Source organism: Giraffa tippelskirchi, chromosome 2, assembly GCF_054371585.1.
Source record: "Giraffa tippelskirchi isolate mGirTip1 chromosome 2, T2T-mGirTip1v1.2.pri, whole genome shotgun sequence".
In the NCBI taxonomy this organism is placed as follows: Eukaryota; Metazoa; Chordata; class Mammalia; order Artiodactyla; family Giraffidae; genus Giraffa; species Giraffa tippelskirchi.
In genome coordinates this window covers 25,423,081-25,450,592 of record NC_137276.1, presented here as the reverse complement: position 1 = coordinate 25,450,592, position 27,512 = coordinate 25,423,081, and the positions used below count along the sequence as shown (strand labels likewise).

Here is a 27,512-nt window from a genome sequence, read left to right as displayed (position 1 = left end):
TTGCTGGTCACTTTAGATTCTACCCTGTAGGCAGTAGGGGGTCACTGAGGATTTGGAGAAATGGCATGGTCTTACTTGCTTGTTGGGAAGGCAACCTGGCACCTTGTGGAAGAAGGACTTGTGCAACTAGAGGCAGGGATACCAGTAAGGAGGCAGACGAGATAGAGCTCATGAGGGAGGATGAGAATTTGAACTTGGGAAGGGGTGGTAGCCACGCATGGAAGAGTGAGATGCAAACAGTAGGGAAAGAGAAATAGAGTGGGTTTGCATGTGGTGTGCAGAAGAATATAGCAGATTCCTGGGCTTTCGGCTTGAACAACAGAATGGGTGATCATGCCCTCTTGGAGATGTGGCATTCCCAAAGGAGGGGGCAAGTCTGAGTGGTTCTTGATGATGTTTTAGGGCAAGTGCCATTTAGTATACCTGTTGGAAGTTGGCTGATAGGTCTTAATCTGTTCTCTCAAGGAGTTTACATTCTGTCTATGGAAATTAGATCTATATAACTTAAGTCATTAGAAAAATAGTTCCACATGCATAATGACTGGAAGCCTTAAATGCTGCACATGGTTTATGCATGTGTTCCAGGTACTTTTTCTACACAACAAACCACCCCAAAATTTAGTAGTGCAAAAGGAAAACATTTTACTATGTTCATGATTCTGTGAGTCAAGCGTTTTGACAGAGCACTAGGTAAACCATGTCTGAAACCTCCAATGGAAAGAGTCAGAACTGAGGCTGACTCAAAAGTGGGGGCTGCAGGCTCTGAAGGTGTCCTCCCTTATAGCTGGTGACCGATGCCTGCTCCCCACTGGGTCCTCAACTGGGCTGTGGCCTGAAACACTGTGGCCCCTGTGTGTGGTGTTTCCCACTGTGGATCAGTTTGGGCATCCTCACACATGGCATTGGGACCTTGAGAGCGACCATCCTAAGTGTACAAGCTAGTCTTGGAGGTCACTTAGCACCACTTCCCCTCTACTCTGTTGGTTAAGCTAATAACAAAGATAGGTCCACTTTCAAAGGGAGGGACATGAACTCCCTTTACCACTCAATAGAAGGAGTGTCGAGGTCAAATTGTAAGATAAGCATGTAGGATGGGAGGTCCCGGGAAATACATTGACCATAGATGGAGAGATGAGTGTGGACTGAAGTAAGGAGGGATGGCTCTCTGCTAGGGGTGAGGTTGGAGCTGACACTTGAGGGTAGATAAGGGGGTGCTGGCAAGGAGAGAAGGACACATGCATGTTGTTGGTGACAGCAGAAAGGATTTGTGTTTCTTTTGGGGCTACCTAGTCAGTGTCATTAATGCTGAGAGCAACTGAACAGGCTGAAGAAGAAATCCTACAATGGGATAAAGCAATTTAAAGCAAATGGCCTCCTTCTGGGTATCCATTCAACATATTCCACATCAAGTTTAAACACCCTTGTGTCCACTCAGGTTGATCAACCTTGTTAAAATGCATTCTCTTTATTTTTCCCAGGATTTTCTGTTGTATTCTGGAGTAAGAAGAGCCACTGCCCCATGGAATTATGAGTCACAGAATTTTTTGAGTTAGTGCAATAAGTACGCTAGAAATCACATTAAATAAGATACTTGCTTGCATTTTTTCCCCCTTCCACTAGACTGAGAGTCTCTGGAGGAAAAAACAACAACAACAACAACTGTGTGTAACCTTTTCCAGCTTGTGGAGCAGAACCAGGCACATAGTTAGATGCACAGTACAAGATTATTTGGAAGGAATAATCTTCCAAAGCAGGGGCTTCCCTGGTGGCTCAGTCAGTAAAGAATCCACTTGCAATGCAGGACACTGGGGTTTGATCCCTGGTCTAGGAAAGTCCCCTGGAGAAGAAAATGGCACCCCAATTCAGTATTTTTCCTGGGAAATCCTATGGGCAGAGTAGCCTGGAGGGCCACAGTCCATGGGGTCACAGAAGAGTTGGACGTGACTGAGTGACCACCACCACAAGATTATTTGGATGAAGAACCTTAATTCGAGGTTATGTGAAAGTAGTGCTGAACATCTGGGCACTTTTATGCTGCCTGAGTCTCACATGGGGTCCAGACTTGTTTCTGCTCCTTATTATGTATTCCTTCTCTTTGTCTCAGGGTCCAACCCGTTCCTCTGTGCTCCTTATTCCTCTAGAGGAAGAATCTGATCTGGCCCTGATTTCTGTTTCTGTATCTGATGGTCCCTGTCCCAAAACTGAAGCTTTAATTTTCAAGCACACCTTGGTGTGTGGGAGGGAGATTCTTTAGAACAGGGTCAGCACACAAAGGAGGCTGCTGGCTCCTTTTCCCCTTTTCCTTGGCAAGCCTCTCTGACCTGACTCTTTTGCTGTAGTTAAGATATGTGAGGAACTTATTTTTTTACAGAGATATTTTGTGGAAGATAAATTTCTCAGGACTGTGGCCACAGATTCTTAGCCAAAGGAACGACAAGGAGATATGATCAAATGTGTGCTGGTAAATCAATACAAATAAATTATGTGTTCTTTGTTATTATGTCCTAGGCTACACATGAGAGGGCTCTTAAATCATCCACCATCAGTCATTGGAGGTTCTGCTCCTTTCCAAGATGTTATATGTAGACTAAGTCCAGGCTGGTGTTATTTTAGGCAATCCAGATAACTTTCTAGTGGGAATATTGGTTTGGCTGCTAGAGGAATGTTGGCCACTGCAGGAGACTGGAGGGGAACAATTCTTCTCTGGGTCTGGCATGGCCCTGATTATACCCTATATATTTTTTACCTCTAATGTCTGGGATTTATGAGCATTCTCTTGCCTGAATGGATGGCCCTTTTACTATATGATTCAGAACTCTGGGGTTTTGATCAAGTGCTTGTCGAGGAGCTTGAACAGATTAAAATCGACACCCCCCCTCCTCACTTCCTGTCTCACAAATGCTACCACCCTTCATCTGTTAGGTCTTGGTATTTGACTGCCTTGGTCCATTCTCTGGACAGCCCATGGGTGAGATCCAGGCAAGCAGTCTGCTAAAGAAGCTCAAGAGGTAACCAACCATGTGAGTAACACCAAGAAATGTTAATTGAGGGAAGCAGATTCTCAGGAGTTCAGGCATTGGGCAGATGATGATTAACAAACATGCCCTTCAGTCTCCTAGGCAGATGGACAAGAACAAGGCGAAGCAGAAGGAACAAGTTGATCATAAACATGTTTTCAACAAAGAGAGAATGCATACATGCAGGGAAATAAGCTGAAAACCCATTCAACCAAGCTGGGGCATGAAATGAGGGTTAGGCCGTGGGAACATGTAAGATGGTCCTCCTGAAAGTGTTGGAGCTGGATTTCAAGCCAAGCCTTTGAATTAAAATGGAGCACATTAACTTCTTGGAAACATCAGAGGCATCTTCGATTCTGTGCTTTTCTATTGTGCTCTGTTTGCAATTTTTAGCAACAGTTTTCCTAGGGCTCCCACCTGCTACTTTCCCTCTTTGCTTTTCTATCACCATTGTCTTAGTTCAATTCTCTTCTCTCTTTTATCTCTTATATTACAAGAACTCTAGTTCTTGTAATATCCTTCTCACCTGACTTCCTGTTGTTCATCTTCACTGATTCACCCTTCATATTCCTGACTGTTTTATTTCCAAAATGCAGGTGCCAACTGATTTGTTCACCTGCTCAAGCACAGTAGACATTTGTGTGTGATTTCCTGAGAAGAGTTGAAACTCTTTAACCTGATGTACTAGGCAGAATAGTGTCCTCCCAAAAGATGTCCATATCTTAATCCCTGGGACCTTGGATTATATAGCAAAGGGGAGTTAGGACAGTAGATGGAAATAAGGCTATAATCAGTTGAGTAAAAGATAAAGTGAGTTATCTGGTTGGGTCCAATGTAATCAGAAGGATCCTTCAATCAGGGAGAAGGAGGAAGAAGAGTCAAGAGTGAGAGTGATGCAATGTGAGACTCAACCAGTCATTGCTGGCTTTGAAGATGGACGGGGACCAGGAGCCAAGGAACACATGTAACCTCTGGAACCTGGAAAAGGCAAGAAAACAGATTCTCCCTTAGAACCTCCAGAAGGGATATAGGAATACAGTCCTGCCAACACCTTGATTTTAGTCATTGAAACCTGTTTTGGACTTCTGATCTCCCAAGCTGTAAAATGATACATTTATGTTGTTTTAAGCCACTTTATTTGTAATAATCTATTACATCCAATTGGAAACTTACATGCCTAGTAATTAAAAGAATTGTTGTCTGACTCTAACCTGGGTCTCCATCTCCTTCTCCACACACTTGAATCCCTAACCTCAGCAGACCCCCTGCCCTCCTAATTCCCACCCCAAGCCTAGAACATGATAGGAAATTTCAGCCCAATTGTGTCTTCTCCTGCTTACCCTTAGCCTGAAAAGCTCATTGCCTTCTTCACCTACTAAATTAAGCCGGTTCAAATAGTACTCTTGTAAAAATTTTCACACAGGGTAATCCTCTACATCATCCCTGTTAGGAAATCACTCATTTCGATCACATGTCAAACTTGCAGGGTTAGTGTGAGACTCCCAAGAGACAAAAGGTGAAATGACTTACAACCGGGTGCAAGTCAAAGTGATTGCAACTTTCACTGAAGGTGGTTGTATAAATGTATATCTCTGGTTGCACTGAAAATGTCAGGAACATTGTGTCCTTCATCCTTCCATCCTCCACAGCATTTAATATGGTGCACTGACCATAAGAGGGCTTCCCAAGTGGCTCAGTGGTAAAGAATCTGCCTGCCAAAGCAGAAGCCACAGGAGATGCAAGTTCGATCTCTGGGTTGGGAAGATCCCCTGGAGGAGGAAATAGCAACCCACTCCAGTATTCTTGCCTGGATAATCCCACGGACAGAGGAGCCTGGGGGGCTACAGTCCCTGGGGTCACAACGTGTTGGACACAACTGTGTGACTACACATGCACGCATTGACCATGAGAGACTGTGTAGTAATTTGTAGGATTGAGCAGGAGATAGGTTGTGAGAAATACCAGATCATGGGATTAGATGGTAGGTCATTCATTCCACACTTCTATATGGGGAATCTGGGACATGCTGGGTACTGTCCCAGGTGCTGAAGATATAGTGAAAAATAGGACAGAACATAGTGTTGCCCTGAGGCATTTTACAGTCTAGTCAAGTCCCTACTCTGGGTCTCTTGGGCTGTTAGCTACTTCCAATCTGGGGACTTGCTTGTCCCTCGAAAATCCACTTGGTTCAGCAGCTACAATGGTTTGGCTGAGAGCTCTTTCAGTTCCTGAGCCCTAAGAGGGAATGATGCCCCTTGACAGGAGTGGTGGAAGGAAGAGGAGTGTGCATGCTTGTAGGCAGGACAAGCAGAGACAGAGCCTGAAATGAAAAGTGACAAGTGGGTAGGATCACACACTAAGCAAAATGGACTTGATGAGCCTGTGATCTTCCCATTGCTGAGGCTGTCAATGCATGTCCACTCAAAGTAAGCATGAGCACCCAGGGAGTGCTCCAGGCTTTCATCTCTACATAAGTGAGAGGCCTGGTGAAATAGCTCTTTATTTTCTGAGTTTCAAGTTGTCATCACTAAAGAAGTGACATGCTCCATCTTGGGGCATGCCATTTTCCTACTTGGGTGGGCAAATGACCTGGTTTGCCCAGAGATGAACCTAATATATACTGAGGCCTGACCATGTGCCTGGCACGTAATTCTAATCCTCACATCAATCCAGTGAAGGGAATGATATTGGCTTCATTTTCCAGATAAGAACACTGAGACTATAGGGCAAGCTGCTTGCCTTAGGTTACACAGAGAGTAAATGGCAGAGCCTGAACTCTACACTAAGACTATCTGGGTCAGAGCTTTTGCTCTATTACCAAGGTAATAGATTGCTTATATTTTCCTCTGTATTGATGATTATCTCTAGAAGCTTCACACCAATAGCTTTGGAGCCACAGTTTCATCTTTCATCTGTTTACATCTGTTACTGCCCTTGGCTTCCTCATGAGAGTGGTGCTGGTGGTGGTTGGATGGAAAGAGTGATGGACATATAGGAAGGTATGAGCTCAGACTCCTAGTTAACGGTACACTTTGAGCTAATTAACTCTAGTTCTGGTAATCTCTCATCATGGAATACGGACATTGGCAGGAATTCTGGGGTCATTTGGCACCACCCCTCTTACTGGGCTGCATGCTACCTAAATTGTTTCTGAGAGATGGCTGTCCCTTTCCTTTTCAGTGTCCCTTAGGAAATGAGAGTGAATGGATTTTTAATTCATTTTTAATGGCTCATTACACAAAACCAGGACAATCTCCCACTACTCAACAGCCATTTTTCACAAGCTCCTAGTTTCAACAGCACTGCATTCTATTTCCTTGATCTGCCACTTGGCCTTGTTCAGCCGCCACATGCTGCAAAGTACTTGCTTAACAATGGTCCCATTTTAATTAGGGATGACTAATGCCTATTAATTTCTCTATCTCGTGTCCCTTTCTTGGGTCATATAGGAATAGACAAACCTGTGTTTGGGTGCTGACTCCTACCTCTCCCTAGCAGCATAGCCTGGACAGTTTCTTCATCTGGACTATGTGGATGATATCTTCCCTTCACTGTGGTTATGCTTAATGCACATAGAACACCCAGCACAGTGCTTGGTATTTTGTAGGTGCTCAGTATATATTAGCATTGCCACCTCTCTACCCTTCCTGTGTTTGTTCCTCTCTTGTCTAAATTACTCTACTTAGTTATGTTTTTGACTGTAGATATACTGTTTTCTTTCATCTACATCCAGTCAGGTATCGGTATATATCTTTGTCATCTTTAGAAGTCCCTAGAGAGTAAAATCTCTTTAAAACTTAATGTGGTGAAGGGATATCCCTGGTGGTCCAGTGGTTAAGACTTTGTCTTCCAGTACAGGGGGTGAGTCTTTGATTCCTGGTTCAGGGGTTAAGATCCCACATGACTCATGACCAAAAACCCAAAACATAAAATAGAAGCAATATTATAAAAATTCAATAAAGATTTTAAAATGGTCCACATCAAAAAAAAAAATCTAAAAAAAAAAACAACCCAACTTAATGCAGTCATATAGGAAGGTTGCTTTCACCATCTTCCCTCCCTAGCCTTGTGTTCCCTTTGTTTTATCCTCTGGACCTTCTTGAAGTTCTTTCATTGTCACTTTGAATTCTTCCTTTTGGGAAGACTTGGCAGACTAATTTATTCAGGAAAAAGATACCTTTGAAAAACTATATGAGATACTCCAGAAAGAAGACATCTGGGAGTTTCTACTTCCACCCATCTATTATGACCTTACTTAAGACTTTCATCCTTTATGAGGACATCTTGATCACCTGAGCCCAGATTCATTTTCTCCTCCTTTGAATGCCTATGGCAAGACTTTCAGTTCACTGAATGCATCATATCTCTGTTGGCTAATAGGCAGCATGCTAATGAAGAGTGTGATAATACTCTTGTAGTACAATGATGAGAAAAACCATGTCTGTCCTGAAGGAGCACATACCCTTATGGTGGAGATACCTATGCAAATAGACAATTATAATCCACTGTGAGTAGCATAGTTAGAAGTATGTGCAGCAAGGCAAGGGAGCATGGATGGGAGGGGGGATCTGTTCTGTCTTGGAGGACAGGTAAGACATCAGAGTGTTGATGGCATTTGAGCTAGGCCTTGAAGAAAAAGATCCCCAGGTGGAGAGTGAGAGAAGAGCCTTCAGAAGACAGAAAAGAGTTTGTGTGAAAGTGTGGGAGCTTGGAACAGGGAGAAACATGGGTATGTTGATGTGGCTAGAAGTTAGATGTTGTTTTGGGAAAGTGGCTCTAGAGGAGGGTTACAATGTCAATTGGGGCCAAGTTGAGAAAGACCTTTTATGCTGTGCTGGGGAATTTGATCTGAAAGGCAGCCTGGAGCCACTATAGATCGTTTGACAATGTATAGGCAATGGAATTCAGCCTCTGCTTTAGAAAGGTCATTCTGGTGTAAAGATGTAAGAAGGGGGAGAAATTAAGTCAACTAGTAATTTTGAAGGCCCCTGAAGTCATCTAGTAGCTAATCCAATGGTTCATCTTCCTTGCACGTGAGGTGTCAGCAGGATTTCACATGGCTGATCACTCCTTCCTTCTTCAAACCCATTCTTTGCATGGCTTCCAGAACACGCACTCCCCTGAGTTTCCTCTAAGCTCACAGACCATTCTGTGTCAGTGAGGGTCCCTGACTCTAGGTATTTCTAGAGAGAAGTCATTAAATACAGGAATTGATTGCAAGTGTACCGGCAAGACTGGAGGAGCAAGAAGGAGAAAATGTAGTTGCTCAACTTCGCAGAAACTATTAACCCCCTTGCCCAGGAGGAAGAAGAGCAGTACAGAAGGCCAAGGGTCTCTCCCACCGAGATTCCTGTGGGTGTGCTGAGCTGCACAAGGAGGGCCCAGGAGCCTGCCTCACATGTCACTGAGACCCAGTGTTTCTGCTGGTGTCCTGTTGCCTACAGAAGTGCGAAGGGAGTAGCTTCTCCCTTGTCTACATGTCCCCACAAGTACCCCTCGCCCCACTGGCAGAATCAGAAGCCACATGACAGGAGGGTCTTAGACATACAGTTCTCAGGGTCCTGGTTACCTTCTATAATTAGGCAGGAAAGTGGGCTGAGCTGAGAGTAAACAGCTGCACAGTTCACCCCTTTAGCTACTGTGAGGGTACATCTCCATCCCCCATTGGTAAGTAGCCTCCTCTTTTCCTGTTGGTTCACTGGTAGCACGTGAAGCTCAAAGTAGCTGGGTGTTTGGTTCAGCTTCCAGTTCAATGGGACAGGTGTTCTCTGTTAATTTATCAACAGAGCCAAAAGTTGTGGGGACATGAATAAAACATGCTGTAATGGCTTATGTTGAGGAACAATGAGGGGAACACTCCCACTTTTGCCCCTTGGTTCTCAAACCTTTGTATCCGAATTTTGGTTTACTTACTAGTTACATTCACATCCTAGAAGATAGCACCACAACCTCACACTATGCTAGCTTCCAGCTAGTGCTTGCTGTTGAATCTTTCAAAGTCCATTCAATCACTGTATCAGGTCAGCTGCTTCTGGCTGATGAAATTTGCAGGGAGACCAGAAGATTCCATCAACATGTCCATGACCACACTTCATTTGCTGTGAAATGTATTCGTTTGTTAGATGCAATTGTGTGGGAATCCATGAGAGTGAATAAGGTGCCCAGAAATTTAAAGATTTTGATTCTGGTATATTCACTGCAGGCAAGGAAAAGCAAGTTCAAGGAGAAGAAATTGCTTCCTCCAAATAGGAAAAGGAGTACGTCAAGGCTGTATATTGTCACCCTGCTTATTTAACTTCTATGCAGAGTACATCATGAGAAATGCTGAGCTGGATGAAGCACAAGCTGGAATCAAGATTGCCGGGAGAAATATCAATAACCTCAGATGTGCAGATGACACCACCCTTACGGCAGAAAGTGAAGAAGAACTAAACAGCCTCTTGATGAAAGTGAAAGAGGAGAGTGAAAAAGTTGGCTTAAAGCTCAATGTTCAGAAAACTAAGATCATGGCATCTGGTCCCATCACTTCATGGGAAATAGATGGGAAAACAGTGGAAACAGTGTCAGACTTTATTTTTTGGGCTCCAAAATCACTGCTGATGGTGATGGCAGCCATGAAATTAAAAGACACTTACTCCTTGGAAGGAAGGTTATGGCCAACCTAGATAGCATATTTAGAAGCAGACACATTACTTTGCCAACAAAGGTCCATCTAGTCAAGCCTATGGTTTTTCCAGTGGTCATGTATGGATGTGAGAGTTGGACGGTGAAGAAAGCTGAGCGCCGAAGAATTGATGCTTTTGAACTGCGGTGTTGGAGAATACTCTTGAGAGTCCCTTGGACTGCAAGGAGATCCAACCAGTCCATCCTAAAGGAGATGAGCCCTGGGTGTTCACTGGAAGAACTGATGTTGAAGTTGAAACTCCAATACTTTGGCCACCTCATGCGAAGAGTTGACTTATTGGAAAAGACTCTAATGCTGGTAGGATTGGGGGCAGGAGGAGAAGGGGATGACAGAGGATGAGATGGTTGGATGGCATCACTGACTTGATGGACATGGGTTTGGGTAAACTCTGGGAGTTGGTGATGGACAGGGAGGCCTGGCGTGCTGCGATTCATGGGGTCTCAAAGAGTCGGACACGACTGAGCAACTGAACTGAACTGAACTGATGTGATAGGAGTGAGACAGTGCAGTCAACTTGCTACCAGGTGCCATATTGAGTGTTGGTTTCTGAGGTTGTCAGATTGGGGACTCAGCAGTAATGATGCCCGTGTCAGCTTTGGTGAGGGGTAAGTGAAGTGAAAGTTACTCAGTTGTGTTGGACTCTTTGTGACCCTATGTACTGTAGCCTGCCAGACTTCTCTGTCCATGGAATTCTCTAGGCAAGAACACTGGAGTGGGTAGCTCTTCCCCTCTCCAGGGAATCTTCCCAACCCAGAGATGAAACCCAGGTCTCCCAGATTGCAGGCAATTCTTTACTGTCTGAGACATCAGTCCATTGCAAATGTAGGCGAAGATTCTTTCTCTGCCACAGTAGCCACTGTACACAGGAACCCATGGAGCAGATGGGGACATTTTGGAGAGAAAGGCTTACTGGCTTCAACAGAAGGCCATCTTGTTCCATCTACTTATTGAGAGACTCTTCTGTAGTAAGTACCATTTGGTGAATATTTATACAGGATACGCATATACACTGTGCCAATTTTGCGAGGTTTAAGCACATACTGGTTTCCCTTCTTCATAGCCCTGATCTCTCAATGTTGAAATGCCTCAACTTTCGATCTTCATCTCTCTATCCAAACTCCATGTCCTGGTGATCTAAACTAGTCTCATGTCTTTAAATACCATCTAATCACTGACGACCTAGTTATGACCAACCTAGACAGCATATTATAAAGCAGAGACATTACTTTGCCAACAAAGGTCCATCTAGTCAAAGCTATGTTTTTTCCAGTAATCATATATAGATGTGAGAGTTGGACTATAAAGAAAGCTGAGCGTTGAAGAATGGATGCTTTTGAACTGTGGTGTTGGAGAAGACTCTTGAGAGTCCCTTGGACTGCAAGGTGATCCAACCAGTCCATCCTAAAGGAAATCAGTCCTAAATATTCATTGGAAGGACTGATGTTGAAGCTGAAACTCCAATACTTTGGCCACCTGATGCGAAGAACTGACTCATTGGAAAAGACCCTGATGCTGGGAAAGATTGAAGGCGGGAGGAGAAGGGGACAACAGAGGATGAGATGGTTGGAGGCCATCACCAACTTGATGGACATGAGTTTGAGTAAACTCCGGGAGTTGGTGATAGACAGGGAGGCCTGGCGTGCTGCAGTCCATGGAGTCTCAAAGAGTTGCACACGACTGAGCAACTGCACTGAACTGAACTGAATCACTGACAACTCCCATATTGATATTTTTAGCCTGGACTCTTTGCCCTGAACTCCAGACTCATTTATTCAGCTATTTGACTCATCCATTTGAATTCTCTTAAGTATCAAACTTAATGTCTCAGCTTTCCTCCCAACCTCCTCCTGCTATAGTCTTCATCTCATAAAATGTCATCTCTGTGCTTCCAGTTCAGTTCAGTTCAGTTCAGTCACTCAGTCTTGCAGTCCAAGGGACTCTCAAGAGTATTCTCCAACACTACAGTTCAAAAGCATCAATTCTGCGGTGCTCAGCTTTCTTCACTGTCCAACTCTCACATCCATACATGACCACTGGAAAAACCATAGCCTTGACTAGAAGGACTTTTGTTGGCAAAGTAATGTCTCTGCTTTTCAATATGCTGTCTAGGTTGGCCATAACCTTCCTTCCAAGGAGTAAGCGTCTTTTAATTTCATGGCTGCAATCACCATCAGCGGTGATTTTGGAGCCCCCCAAAATAAAGTCTGACACTGTTTCCACTGTTTCCCCATCTATTTCCCATGAAGTGATGGGACAGATGCCATGATCTTAGTTTTCTGAACATTGAGCTTTAAGCCAACATTTTCACTCTCCTCTTTCACTTTCATCAAGAGGCTCTTTAGTTCTCCTTCACTTTCTGCCACAAGAGTGGTGTCATCTGCATATCTGAGGTTATTGATATTTCTCCTGGCAATCTTGATTCCAGCTTGTGTTTCTTCCAGCCCAACGTTTCTCATGATGTTCTCTGCATATACGTTAAATAAGCAGGGTGACAATATATAGCCTTGACATATTCTTTTTCCTATTTGGCCCAGTCTGTTGTTCCAAGTCCAGTTCTAACTGTTGCTTCCTGACCTGCATACAGGTTTCTCAAGAGACAGGTCAGATGCTTCCAGTTAGTCCCAAGTCTGAAGGTCATTTTGGACTCTTCTCTTTTATCCACATCCCATATCCAATTTTTCACCAAATCTTCCTGGCTTTACCTTCAAAATATGTTCAGACCATGTTTCTTTTCCTGTCCATGCTTGTTTGGACCATTTTCACCTGGATGGTTACAACACAATCCAAATTCGCATTTTTCCCCACCCTGCCTTTCTTAACACAGCAACTGGAGGCACCCTGTGAACACTGAAGTCCTCTGTTATAATCCCCCAGTAGCTCCTCGTCTCACTCAGTAAGAGCCAGGATCTTCACAGTCCTTCACAAGTTCCAGCAAGATCTAAGCCTCCCCAAATCTCCCAGACCTCATCTCCTTCTACTCTCTCTCTCGGCTCCATCCTCATGGGTCCCCTTGATGTTGATTGAATATGAAAGGCCTCAGGATCTTTGCATTTGTTGCTCTCCATCTGTAATGTCTCTTACATGGCTTCATCCCTCACCTCATTCAGGAATTTGCTCAAGTGTCAGTTTTTCATAAAAAGTTTTCCTGGGCTCCTTTCATTCTGCTGCAGCTGCATAGCCCTGAACTACCCCTGCATGTTAGGACTTGCTCTTCTTCTATGTATCCCCCCACTACCCTCACCCCCTGCTCATAACACTCACCATCATCTGACTACTATGTTACCTACCTACCTGTTTATCTTCCTTGCCAGAATGTAAGCTCTCTGAGGGCAGAGAAGCTGGTTTGTTTTCTTCACTGTTGAATCCATAGCCCTTGGCCGGTGGGAAACATTCCATACATATTTGCTTAGTGAGTGAATGAAAAAATTATGAGAATCAGAAATTGGATGATACAGTGGACTATAGTACATTTCAGAAGATTTTGTGTTTGCTTGCTGTATGGGATGAGGGTGGGATCAGGGATCATGCTGAAGTTCTTTCTTGAACCACCGAGTTGACAATCTGCCCTTTAAAACATAGGGAAGGGTGTAGCAGTTTTGTGAAATTTCATGCAATGAAACAAGATAATAAAGTTAGTATTTCTTGTACCATTTCTTGTCCTCAGCTAGATTGTAAACTCGTGGTGGGCAGGGAGCACCATTTATGTTATTCTGAACTTGGCACATACCTAGCACAGTTTGGGATATCACGTTGGTGACCAGACATTGTTAGATTGAGGATCAGTTGGGCTGTGGACTTGTTGTTGTTGTTCAGTCACTAAGTTGTGTCTGACCCTTTGTGACCCCATGGACTGCAGCACACCAGGCTTCCTTGTCCTTCACTGTCTCCCAGAGTTTGTTCCAACTCATGTCCATTGAGTCGATGATGCCATCCAACCATCTCATCTTCTGTTACCCTCTTTGCCTCCTGCCCTCACTCTTTCCCAGCATCAGCTGTGGACTACAAATACTCAATTTCTGTTCCCTGGGGGAAGTGCCCCATGAATGGGGATGAGGACTCCAGGATTTAGACTCTGCTGAAACTGAAAAATATACTCTTGTGTACAGTCATCCTTACTATGTTACCACTGTCAATCACTTTCAGTAAAGGCCACGGTCCGTATTTTAATTGGCTGGAAACAAAGGTCTATCAGGTAGGGACAGGAATGAGGTGGTGAGACATGATGGGGAACGTCAAGGGGCATGCATAGAACCTGATGGATTTAAAGACACCAAGGTTTCAGGAAAGTTTAATGAACTAAAGTAATTTTCCTTCGGAGTAAAATTTTACAGGCATTAAAGGTCCTCACTTCACTGAATATGCTCACGGGCGAGAGCGTCCCAGTGATTTATGAATTTGCAGATTATGCATTATCCTTTCAGAGAACAGGACTCCCCTGGGGCTTCCTGCCTTCCTTCTGAAGCTGAAGCTGAGTAGAGGAGCCCAGAGAACACACCACGTCTGATTTGTAACCTCCTGTATCACAACTGGGGTCTAGAATGTGTGGGTAGTTTTCAGAGGGAGCTTAGCAACTCTAGTATCTGAATCCTCCTTCCCCCCATCAAATAAGGATAACTTGGAAGCCTTGCCTCCTGAAGAATAATTATCATACTAATAACTCATATTTGCATAGTACAGCTTCTAAAGCAGGTCAACTTTCCTTATTTGATTTGATTCAAAAACCCTGTGAGGTTGGCAGGGGAAGGAGAATCATTATCCCCATTTTAGGAAATTGGAACAGATTCTGAAAACGTAAATAAGTTGCTCAGGCTCGCCCAGTAGCATATGGTGAGACTGGGTTTTGAGTGCAGCCCTCTAGTTGCAAGTGCTCTTTCCATGCTGCCAGGAGAGCCCCATCCAGGAGGCAGACGGCAGTGGGTCCTGTCTTCATGAAATATGTAATCTCATTAATGTGAAAGTGAAGTTGCTCAGTTGTGTCCGACTCTTTGTGACCCCATGGACTGTAGCCCACCAGGCTCCTCAGTCCATGGAATTTTCCAGGCAAGAGTACTGGAGTGGGTTGCCATTTCCTTCTCCAGGGGTTCTTCCCGACCCGGGGATAAAACCCAGGTCTCCCGCATTGCAGGCAGATGCTTTACCATCTAAGCTACCAGGGAAACCCACCACCAGGGAATCTTACTAAAGGAAGAGCCATTTCTCTTCTGATCACTTGATCACCAAGAATCTTATGCTGTGTTCGGCATAGGTAGAAATAGAAGAATGAAAGGGAGAGGGGATGTAACAAAGACATTAGTTGCTGGCACTATATGTGTCTAAAGACCAAGTAGTTGGCTGAGGGCTGGCCTGAGCATCTGGGGGCAGTAGAAGTCATTAGATTCCTAGAGACAAGAAGATTGGAGGTGGATGGTCAGCAAGGGCAGCACCAACTGATTTTGTCAGAGGCAAACCATGTTCCTTACGGTCAACTAATTATATGAGTCTCAGTATTCTTGCCTGGAGAATCCCATGGACAGAGGAGCCTGGCAGGCTGCGGTTCACAGGGTCACAAAGAATCAGACACTACTGAAGCTACTCAGCATACAGGTACTTGTTTTTGTTCATAGGCTTCCCTGGCGGCTCAGTGGTAAAGAAGCCACCTGCCAATGCAGGAGATGTGGGTTCAATCCCTGGGTCGGGAGGATCCCCTGGAGAAGGAAATGGCAAGCCACTCCAGTATTCTTGCCTGGGAAATTCCATAGACAGAGGAGCCTGGCGGGCCACAGTCCATGGTGTCACAAAGAATCAGATATGACTTAGTGACTAAACAACAGCAATATATATATACATATATATATATACACACACATATATACGTATATATATAATATGTGTGTGTGTGTATATATACACACACATACATAGTAAGTCTCTTGTTATACTTTAGTCATCTAATGTACATTATATATTAATATTATATATGTTATGTGTTTATACATAGTAAGTCTCTTGTTATAGTATGTCCCTCTATGTCAACACCCTCTTCATTTTTATAAAACTTTATCAACCCGTAGTTGATGGTAGGTTGGACTTCCTCTGTCCTTCAGGCATGATTCTATCATCCTTTGTGCCTTCTTTCCCACCTTTGTGCAGCTTGACTGTGTCTCCAAGTGGCTGGGGCCCCCATGACATTGCACTCAACACATGACTGCTCTTGCCTCTAATGGCCCATTCAGCTCTACCTTCATGCTGTCTTTTCCACCAAGTAGGGTGAAAATGGCACCTTTCCACCCTGCTTTTTTTTCCATCTACTGCTGTCCAATTAAAACATGAAGGAAAGAAAGAGAGGGAGGGGGAAATAAAGAGAGAGGTCAGACAAGCAAGGGAGTGAGCTTCATTTCTCCATATCCAAATTCTTGATACTTTGAGTTTCGGCTCATATAATCTTTCCCTCATGAAGACTTTGCTGACCACATTTTCTGATTTAATTGCTTCCTCCTTTCAACTCTTATAGCACATTATCTGTACCTCTCAGATACATTTATCTTCTCATCCCTTCTTTTATTGTCATTCATTTATAATTAATTCACCAGACCTTGTATAGCACCTGCCATGTGTCAGGTGTTAGGCTAGGCATTGGGGATGCAAAATTGAATGAGACCTGACTTGTCACCTCAAAGAGGTCACAATCTAACGGATGAGACATATGGAGATGTCACATTAATCCAATTTGATAAAAACTATAAGAGATGTATGAGCAAATGTTCTTCCAGAGATTATGTCTGATGCTAATTTAAGGTCATATGTGCCTGTACATAGGAGCTTTTATTTAGGTGGCTTTACTACTCTGTGTGTGTGTCTGTATGTGTGTAGCTTATATTAAGAGAGAGGTGCTATTTGCTCATAAATAATTCCAATTTATTTTCATTTCTCCTCTGTCTAAAATCCCCCATGGATTGTAGCCTGTTGGTCACAAAGGAAATTTTTTTAATTTATTTTTTATTGAAGGATAATTGCTTTACAGAATTTTGTTGTTTTCTGTCAAACCTCAGCATGAATCAGCCATAGGTATACACATAGCCCCTCCCTTGACAAAGCATATTTGACAAACCTGGGTCTCCCAACAATTTGTCTCGTCATTTCATTACACATCTTTGTTTCCTATTTCTTTCTCCGAAAACAAAAGTTACTTTCACCTGTGGGCCTTGAGCTCTGGATCTTTCTCTGATTCTCGGAGTTCAGCAGGTGTCTTTCTAATTCACATAAGAGGAGCTCAGTAAATATTTGTGGAATTCATGATTGAGTGATCAACTCCTTGAGGGCAGGAATGTGTATTTCTCCTCTCAGTTTGCCTGCTCATTGCCTTGCACACAAGAAGCTCACATAAACATTTGCTAAATGGAGGATGCATTGTATTAGAGCAGAACAAGCATGGATGGCAGAGTCTCATGGCCCTGGGTGGGAATGCTGGCTTGGTCTCTTGCTAGTTGTGCACATTGGGGAGCAGACTGCTTAACTCTTAGGACTCACTTTCCTCATCTGTAAAATGGAGTGCTAAATATATTATGTCTTCTCAGTCTCAACAGTTCGTTGTGAGAATTGAGAAGCACCCAGTGTCGTATTTAGCACATAGGAATGGTTCAGTTAATCTTTGGTCCCTGCTTTTTCTTCTTTGAATTGGACTGGCATCTCTCATCTGGGGACATCTGCTGGAGAGGAGTCATGTCAAGCTTTGCTGTGAACCCCAGGCTAGCTCCTCCATCCTTCCTCATCTATCCACTGGTGATTCTTTGGTCACACTCACTTCTTTCTGATCTGGGTCCTCTCCCAGGTAGCCTGGGGCTTGTTAGTGGGTTTTCTGCATCTGCTTTCAGTTTTCTTCCCTGGTAATTCTCTTCTCAGAGCCTTTTGAAGGCTTTGATTGGTGAGAAAAGCAAGGGTTTTGCGGGCTTTCTTTCAATCTTGGTTTTCTTTGCTAGGCACAGGATATCTTGGGCTAAAGGTACATTATCATCTCTTCATAACTTTATTTCTGTCCTTCTATGCCGGCTCCAGGGGAAAGAAAGCTTCCAGTCCTAATTCTCTTGTGTTTGGACCTTTCCTCTGGAGGAATGCTGGGATGATTTTGTTGGGAAGCATCCTCCTCATGCATCTCCTATGACCTGTTTTCGTTGTAAAATTCAGCTCAATTTTAAGGCAGGAATGCTTTAGATCAGGAATCCACCACACTGGAAGGCAGTGTCACTGCAGCCCAAACTTGGGAGAGGAATCATGGTGTGATGGAGTCTGTCTCAAAGCTTGGTCCTCTAGTAGCCACAGGAAGATTTCTGGGTCCTCCCCAAGACTCGCCAAGTCAGACTTGCTGAGAATGGGACCAGGGAATCTTCATTTAGCAGGCTCCCCAGTGACAGTTAGGCTCCAACTTTGCTCATAACATGGGAGGAACAGTGCCCTGGGCCCTTGACCAAGGCCACACGTTTTTGGAACTTTAACTTGAGTCACTTTGTCTCTCTTTGTCTGTTTCCTCATCTGTAAAACAGGGATAATAGACTGGATTGACACCATCCCCTTCTGAAGACTACGCTTTACTGCTAAGACACCATTATCTTTCACTGACTCAAAAATAATGATCTTTGGGAACCTTTGATGTACTGAGCCTGTCTCTTGCGAGACAGAAGTAGAAAACGTGAAGCCTGCCTCACGGTGTTCAGAATCGAGCTGAGAAGGCAGATCCTGTGACATCCAGAAGCTATCTAGATAGTGTTTAACTTTGTGGCAAATTATGTAATGCAATTTTAAATGTAATAGGACTTCAGGCTACTTGAGGAAGATGGATCCTGAGCTGTTTCTTGAACAAAGGTAGACACGTTCAGGCAGTAATGAAAGGACTGTTCACAGGCAATGACACAGCAATACAGCAGGAAAGAAGGAAAGCAGAGACGTGAGAGTGGATTTTCTTATCTGCAGCACCTTGGGAACTTGGATTGTTAAAGCAGAGGGCAGTTTCTTGAGATCCATGGAAAAGTGCCTGGAGACAGTATGTGGGTCAAACTATGGGGTGCCTTACATACCAGGTAAGGAATCTGGATTTCATCCTTAGGCAGAGAATCCAGTAAAGGCTTCTAACCAAAAAAGTATGTATATTAAGAGCAAAATTGAAACTATCTAGTATGAAGGCAGAAATAAAATTCATGGAGTTGTGGAAGGATGTATTTATTTGGATCCTCCGAGAAGCAGACACCAAAAAGAAATTAGATATGTAAGAAACACAATAAAAACTGAGAAGATGGAGGGAGGGAAGAAGAGTGGTCTAAGCACTGGGGAAAAATGCTGATAGAATGAGACTAGCTCTGGGTTCTTAGAAGGGTTCTCAGATCCAGTTGTTTGTTAGACCTTCTATTAAGTAATAGGACTCTTACCCTCAACATCTCTTTTTTCTCCCTTTATGGGCTTTGCACTTTTTGGAGATTGCTTGGTGCCCCAGAAAGCTTGTTATCAGAAGACACTGAAGTAGTCTGACTTGCTCTGGCAGACACTAAAGGGGTTCTGACCTGTTTCTAGAAGAACACAGTTTTGAGTTTCTCCAGAATTTGGGATGGTCTACACGTAGCCACTCATGTTTTTACCTAGTGACTATGAAAGAATGATTTTGTCGATGAAAATAGTAAAATGAAGAGAAACCTGGTGTGTATGCGTTTGAATTAATTTAACAAATAGGAATTATTGGCACATTGCTAGGCATTTGGTTGGAGAAGGTTTGGACAAGTCCTGTCTCGATTAGCCCCTGAATTTAACAAATGAGGAAGCAAACGGGAAAGGCATGGAGTGCAATACTTTGCATAGGATACATGCTCCTTGCTTTTGTGCTGTGCTAATAGTGTAATTAGAGTGGCGGCATGTGCAGCCTTTAGCACAAGGCTGCTGCTGGGTGCTGTTACCTCAAGACCCATTACCAGGCAACTGTTAGTTATCTAATTACCAGAAGACCTGTGGGAGGTTAGAGTGGCAGTTAGAGGTCCCGTTTAGCCATTGGTCAGCACCATAGTTGGCCCCTCCCCCAAGCAAGCAACCGTCAATGAGCGACTCTTAGTGGTTCTACTCAGCCATTGGTTGGCACCACAGTGGGCCCCACCCACAAGCGCCCAGTTGTCAATGAGCCACCCTTAGTGGGTCATTCAGCCAACTGTCGGTGGAGAGGTGGTCGTCAGGTAGAGAGTGAGGTAAGAGTTGGATCTAGCCTTCTCCCTTAGTGCCCACCAGCTCTCCTGGTTGCCAGCCAGCAGGGAAGCTGGGGGGGCCCCAGGGAACAGCCTGGGAGCTATGTCCTGCAGGGCTCCAGAGCTCTCGCTGGAGACACCCATTGGCTTTGAGGTGACCATGAACCTCTCCCCCATCCCCACCTCTGCGACCTAATGGCAGCAGCTGTCCATATTGGATACAGTCTATAGGACCTTCCCCCTGCCATTGGGGTTGCCTGAGGACCCAGAGGACCAGTTGGGTTATGGGTGCCTGGCTCCTTCAGCCACGAAAGCTGGGTAGGGTCTGGGGACCTGGCCCTGAGGGAGTTGCTGAGATCTGCCTCCTCTTAGCCAGGACCGGGACCTCAGAGGGCAAAAGCTGTGCCATTTCTTGTCAGAACAGAGAATAACATTCGTTTAGTAGAGATTTACAGGAACATCGTTATCTGACCATGACCATGACCTGACCTCAAGAACAAAAGATCTAACACCAGAAAGTTTGCCACAACTGACCACACCCCTCCTTCACCTTTGCTAGAAAAGCTAGGCTTTGCTGAAAGCTTTTGGCGAGTTCAGAGTTTTTAGGGCATAAGCCACCTGTCTCTTTGCAGGGCCCTGCAATAAACCTTTCTCTGCTTCAAACTCTGGTATTTTTGTATGTTTGGCCCCACTGTGCGTTGGCCACACGAACTTGCATTTTTGGTACCAATAGGTCAGGAGGTTTGGTAGATTCTGCTGTTCTTAAAATAGTTGCGTCTTTGATCTTCTTCTTGGCTTGGCTGTTTCTTTCCAACCTACAACTCCTCATCACAGGACAAAATCTGGGAAGAGACCTAAAGAACTCTCCAGTCATGACCTTGCAGAGAAGTTGAAAGTTCCAAGTCAGGCTTTTTAGGGGCTCTCTTTGACCCATAATGGGTTGTATCCTTGCCTCTAATGTTTTCTTAGTTTACATAAAAGAGATGGAAATGGTGCTGACTGACCCCATGGGGTGCTGGATGAGAATAAATCTCAAAATGAGTGTCTTGTCGTTGGTTAAATGCCATAAAAATGTTCAATATAATGGCTGATTATTTTTCTTTAATCTTAAATGGATACCTAGCATGCAAAAGCCCCATCTTGGTAGCAGAAATTTATTATCTTGGAAAGAGTTTAATGGCTGCTGTGCAAATGAACTGGAGGAAGTTAAATTGTGGAATGGGAAGGAGTTGAGAAAAGTGAAATGAGTTGTGCATTAAATTTAGATAAACACAATTATGTGTAACTGGATTATCACGTGTGCAGGCAGGCGCTGTATATTAGGCACCTGTGTTTTGATTAAAATAGATTCAGGTGCATGCACTTAGCATCCTTGTAGCTATGGGATTGTGCCTTAGCCACTGTCCGGGCGCATGAGGGGGCAGCAGGGAAATGGCTGAGATCCAAGTCCTCAGCTGTAAAAGTTTAAAGTGCCTGGGAGCAGTCTGGCCAATGAAAGTTCATTTCAGAAAACTGCTGACCCTATTAGGGGCTGTCCAGCTGTTTGTCATGTGCAGCTTTCTTCTGGGTTTCTTTCAATTGGAGTCAGGAAAGTGGTCCTGGAGTCTGGTGGAGTCTAATGACCTGCTTACTCCATGGATGGACACACAGAAAGGCAGATGGTGTCAGAGAGCATTGGCGGCTGGGCTTGCCTGTTGTTCAAGATTTTATGGCTGTGAGGTGCTAGCGGTGGGGTGGGAACACAAAATCTCTTTGAACCCCTCTGTAGACAGACAGAATCAGGCCCAGTTCTTTCTTACCCTTTCAGGTCCACGTCTGCAAGTCAGAGGCATCTCCAGATCAAAGGCAAGCCCGTCCTCTGATCTCTGGGTGGCCGTCTGAGTGAACAGAGCTAGCCAGCCTGTGCCTGACCTTGAAGGAGGACAGATGTGGAGAAACAACTATAGATATCCAGTTAACCCCTGTTGCCACGTTTTATTTCAAGTGCAAAGCACTATCGGGATTAAAATAAATGCTACCAGTTACGAGGTGGCATTAAATTAATAGTTTTTCCCCCATGCTTGATCATATAATACCCCTTAACTCAACGGATAAATTCTAAGTCCTCCTCTGGGTGATTTGAGATGCAGTGAATATTGTTGCACAAACTAAAGTTGGCTTCCTCTTTTTTTCCCCCTCTTGTCCCTCTCCTATGCCCTCCTCCACATCCCCCTCTCAGGTTATACTTATCCTGACGAAGCTGTATGACTTCAACCTGGGGAGCGTGACGGAGAGCTCACTTTGGAGGTAAGTGGATTAGAGGTCCTTAACTAGCTTCTCTGGTTGGGCTCACGTGAGAAGCACCAGCTGAGCAGCTGGAGAGCATGCTTTGAAAGGAGCAGAAGATGCTCCTCCTCCTGGATGCCCACTTTAATGCCCCGGTGGCAATGATGGCCTCCATCTGTGAATTCCTTAGCACTCTACTGATCTTGTTTGGGGCCTGTCACACATTCTCCTTGGCATTGTGGTTGCTTCTGCATTCATGCTGTGTCTCCTTTGGCTCGACAAACGTGAATGAAAGATAGGAAGATCAGAGCATGTCTGATGCAAGAGGAGACTGTAGATAGGGGAGCCTGGTATAGGAAGGATGCTAACTTTGGCATGAGTCTTGGCCTAAGAACTGTTTCTCGTTGTCCTTTGCTGTGACTCTTGAGAAGCCTGTGCTTCTGGGCATAGACACACATGAGAATTGGATCTGTGTGATGACTTTTGTGGTCTGTAGCATTCCTGGACTCCTTATTCCATAAGATAATATTAAAAATATATTTTACAGCTACTTTGGAGTAAAGACAAATATATTAATATTGCATATTAAAACTTGTTTTCAGCCTAACATGTTCATTCTTTGGTTTTGACTTTAAAAGAAATGGCAACATTTTTGTGAACCCTAGGCTCTATGTCTCTGTACCTGCTGAATAAATCAGCCCTGACAGGAAGCTGGGATGAGGAGAAGGATGTGAGTGGATTAAGCCAGAGAGGGCTTTAAGGAAGCCATGAACCTGACAGTTACTCTGGACGGGAGACACCACACACTCACTCTTGCATATACCTCCTCACATGCAAGTTCACTATTCCAGCCATGCTGCTGGCTGTCACACAGGGCCCCAGTGAGTTTCCTCAGCCTCTCTGAGTCGGAGCTTCATGCTCTGCTTATTACATCCATGGGCTTCAAGAGGGCTGTGTGTCTATCCTGTTTACTCTGTCATTTGTAAACACTGGAGAGAACACGGTCACAAAAGGCCATTCACTTGGTGGTGTCTTTCATCCCTGCGCCTGTCCTGAGGGTCTCTGGGGTCTTGGAGCAGAGGGCCCTGGGGCATGAGTATCTATGAACCTGGCTGCTTCTTTATCTGACCTGTTTGCAGAGGACCAGCCAGAGCCTCTCTCCTGGGAGGGGAGCAGTCACAGCATCTATTAAATATTTAGGGGTTAATTGCTCATATCGGCAGCGCCTGCCTCCATTTGCACAGGATGTCCAAAACCTAATTTTGCTGCTCAGTGGAAATTGGCAGAGGTATAAGTAACCAGGCTGCCTCTCGTAGGTGAAAGCATGCCTGTTTCCACTCACACAGAACTCCTGGGGAATGAGAGCCTCAGAAACCATCCCCTCAGGCCCTATCACAGTGATGCTGTGGTGATCCTTTAAGCCTGACTCCAGTGCTGTCTGCTTGGTGCAAATAATGAAACAAGCCAGAAAATCCTGTCCTTATAGTGAGAGACAGCTATACCTGGCAGCCCATATCATATTTCAGGAAAGGTTTGGTAGTTCTAAGGGTGAACCAGGCAAAGCCAGAGAGCCAAGGCCAGATGCTTAATGCTGGAGGCCCAGTAAGTGACAGAGTGTGTGCCCCACGGACACAAGAGTCAGTATATTCACTAGTGTGTGTCAAGGACAGCAGATGGCCTAGTGGCCCTAAGGGCACCCTGATGTCCCATTGCTAGGATTCAAAATCTAGCTTGTCCACCCAAAGAGCTCTGTGGCTTTGGGCACTTTATCTAATTTCTCTGGATCAGCTTTTGGGGATGCTGGAATCAAGGACCACAGACTGAGTGGCTGCAAATTGCAGAAATGTGTTCTCTTCCAGTCTGGAGGCCAGAAGTCTGAAATCAAGGTGTCTTTGGGGCGCTCTCCCTCTGGAGGCTCTAGAGAGAATCCTTCCTCACCTCCTTCAGCTTCTGGTGTCTGTCAGCATTCCTTGGGCTGCATTATTCCCCTCTCTGTCTTCTCCTCTTCTCTCCCTTAGGAGGACACTTGCCATTGGCCAGCCCCATAATCCAGGACGCTCTCATTTTCAGATTCTTAGCTTAATTACATCTGCAGAGATGCTCTTTCAAGGATAATTCCATTGTGGGTTCTGAGGGTTAGGACATATTTTGATAGGGGCACTGCCATTCAACCCACTTTGCTCTCATAAATCTCGATTTCTCTGAATGTAAATTGGAGACAGTACAGATCTCACTTTTGCTCCAGCTGCATTGTCCTTGCTGTTCCTCGGACAAGCCAGCATCTTCCTCAGGACCCGTACACTCAGCTCTTTCTTGGGTCTGAGCTCCTTCCTCTGCTCACCTCATCAGTGAGGCCTTTGTCTCAGGACTTGGCATTTCATCACTGGGCTGCATTTTCCTCCTTAGAACCTGTCACCCTCTAGCTGCTAAATATTTACTTATTGATTTATTTATATTCAACCTACACCCACTAACATCTAAGCTTGTAAAGATGGAATTTTTTTTTTCCATTTTGCTTCAGTGCTGTATCCTCAATACCTCAAATAGTATCTGGCACACAGGAGGTACTTAATAAATGTTTGCTTGATGAATAAATTCATGGATGGATTGTAAGGACTAAATGAAATATTAAATGTGCAAACATTTAGGACAGTTACTCACATGTGGAGAGTGCTCAGTTAATTGTAATAATTAATGATTATTGTAACCCTGTGTATTTGTGTAGTTTTGTTTGTAAGAATCCACTGATGCAGGGATCCATGGGATGGAAACTGTAAGTGCATGCAAAGGGTTGTGTTCTGTGCTGTCTAGGAATTATCACAGACCTTCCGGGGTGTTGGCAGGGGGATAGGGAGGGGAGAACAGTGATTTATGATGTTGTTCCTCATGCTGACTGGGGAGGTGGAATTGGAATAGCAGTTTCTACCTAGCTGGAGATGTTATTTTATAAGAAAGATTCTCTGAATGGCTGTTGGAGTGATGGGTGAGCTACAGTTTGGCAAATGGAAAGTGGAAATATGTCCCTCGCACAGGGCAAAGGCCAGGCAAGGCGAGCCTGTAGGAGATAAGGGGACCAGGAAGGAGGCAGGGAGAGCAGCCGGGTGCTGGACTAGGTAGGGAGGAGGGTGGGAGGACTCATCAGGTTCACAGGAGGGGCCAAACCAAAGAGGGTTACTCAGCGTAGACTGTAGATAACAGAGTATATATGGTGTGACCTTTCAGGGATTTGAAACAAGCTGGTAGATGTTATAGGCTCTCCCTATGGATACGCGTTATGTGGATATGTATTTGTGTTATGCAGAGGGTTCACAGGTCTGACAAAGCCCAGCTTAGGAACCCCTGCAGAGGCGACAATTGAGGAAAGGGACTGCTCCTAAACTTTGTGGAAACTTTCCAACTTCCTGGGCCCTCACCGGCTGTCTTCTTACTTCTTAGTGTTATCCTTACTCATCCCCTAAGGGTCTGTGCCCCATCCTCTTTTCTCTGCTGTTAGTGATGTATTTTACAGTTAGCGCCTAGAGCACTGTGATCTTCCTTACTAATGCAGTGAGCAGAGAAAAGAAACTAAATTAAACACACACCTTTTCATTTCTGTGATTGGGTCCAACATGCTTAACTAAGTTGAAATTGAATTTGGTGATTCTGCTTCAATTTTCTGTACTCCAGAGGCGCCTGGAGCAGCAGCTGTCATGACAAGATGATGCACCCTGCCAGGTTGCAGTATGACATAATTATTTGTCTCACTGAATTAATAATTCAGAAGCCATCTACTTCTAAATAGACAAAAGGCTGTTTAAAAGCAGTCTGTAGCATAGCAGTAGTGTGTGTCCTTGGTGACACTCTTTCTGGAACTCCAAGGTGCCATTATACTGGGGGTGGTCAAAATATTTTCTCTCCACCAGCACAAGAATGGGTGCATAAATTGGTCATTTAGCACAACCATCTGTTGGCATCCTTTAGTCAATGGACATTTTACATATGGGGTGTCAAGCCTGTAGAATTAATGAAGCTGGAGAGTGACTTTTTAAAAAGACCCAGGGATTTGCTTTTATGGTGTTTTCAGTCCATAGTGTGTCAAGCCTGGAGGTTGTCCATCCGTCAGGAGTGATACTAGAGACCGATTCTATCAGACTTTATAGAGGCCAGACCCAAGGAGGAGAGATGAGTCCAGATCAGGAGGCTCAGATCTACTCAGCTCCCTCTTCAAAAGAGTAATTAAAAGTGAAGCTCGGGGACAGATGGCCTGGTTACAAGTCCACATTCCTCCACTGAGCCACTGAGTCATCTTGAACACGTTCCTTCACCTCTCTGTCCCTCTATTTCCTTATCTGTACCATGAAGGTTATAACCACACCTACCACATAAAGTTGCTTTGAAATTTCATTGAAATGAACTATGTCAACTGCCTTGAAAAATACCTGCCCTGCAGCACCTATGCATGGGAGGTGCTCGGAGAGAGTTAGCTGTCATCGTACGATCTACAACTTGAGCTGCTTCTCTGTATGAGTTCCTGTACCTGAGCTGTCTTGTTCTGTCTTTTGCGAGAAACTTGAAAGTCGGGTATCACTGGGCTCACTTTACAGATGGGAACGTTGAGCATTGCAGAGGTTGGACAATATGCCCCAGACTGTGAAACTAAGAAGTAGGGGGATCCTACTGAACCCCGAGCCTGCGCTTAGTCCACCCTGTGTGCTGGATCTGATGCTGGGCAAGAGTGGATTCATGGACTCCTCCAGAATAAGATAATTTTTTATGGGTAGAAGATTGGGATGATACGGAAAGCGGAAGAGGGAGAAGTTCCCAGAGTGGTAAAATCGCCCTCGAGTGGTTGGGCTGGGATTTCAACTTCTAGGCTAAAATATTCCTTCTGTAATTGAGATGGATGCTCTCTAGTCCAGCACTGTCTGATTAGAAATACATAGGAGCCACATAATTTTCCAACAGTCAATAATGTGAAAAGAAACAGTGGAGATTAATTTTATTAATAAATTTTCTTTAACGTAGTTTTATATAGAACTATCATTTCAATAGACAATCAATAAAATTATTAATGGGCAATTTTGAATCGGATTTTTGTAGTAAGTCTTTGAAATCGAATGTGTATCTCACACTTAAGGGCATATCTCAATTTTACATACAAAATGCAGCCACAGTTTGTTTAATAGTTAAATATGGCTGTTGGATACCATAGTGCCCAGTGGAGGTCTAGTGATCCCTCTTTCAAATATTGTCAGTTCACTGGGTGAGGCAGGGGGGCAGGAAAGTTTTTTCACCATAGATATGCATGTCTGTTTCATCAAAAGACAAAAGGTAAAAAATTCCACCTGTTTTAGAAGGAAATTATTTGATAAT

The 27,512-nt window shown here is 44.3% G+C and overlaps 1 protein-coding gene across 5 annotated transcripts in view; it reads left to right on the top strand.

Moving 5' to 3' along the window:
* The window catches only part of SORCS3 (sortilin related VPS10 domain containing receptor 3), a 626,056-nt gene that overhangs the window by 163,897 nt on the left and 434,647 nt on the right, over positions 1-27,512 (top strand). For 3 of the 5 annotated variants that reach the window (XM_081543168.1, XM_081543160.1, XM_081543157.1), the window contains exons 1-2: positions 19,852-19,898; positions 22,114-22,181. Coding sequence is in view for 1 of the 5 variants with exons in the window: in XM_081543145.1 (XP_081399271.1) it covers positions 22,114-22,181 (68 nt within the window). In the remaining 4 variants the exon portion in view is untranslated. Of the gene's footprint in view, positions 1-19,851; positions 19,899-21,707; positions 21,741-22,113; positions 22,182-27,512 lie in introns of those variants that run through there. The other 2 variants (XM_081543175.1, XM_081543145.1) reach the window with 2 other exon arrangements.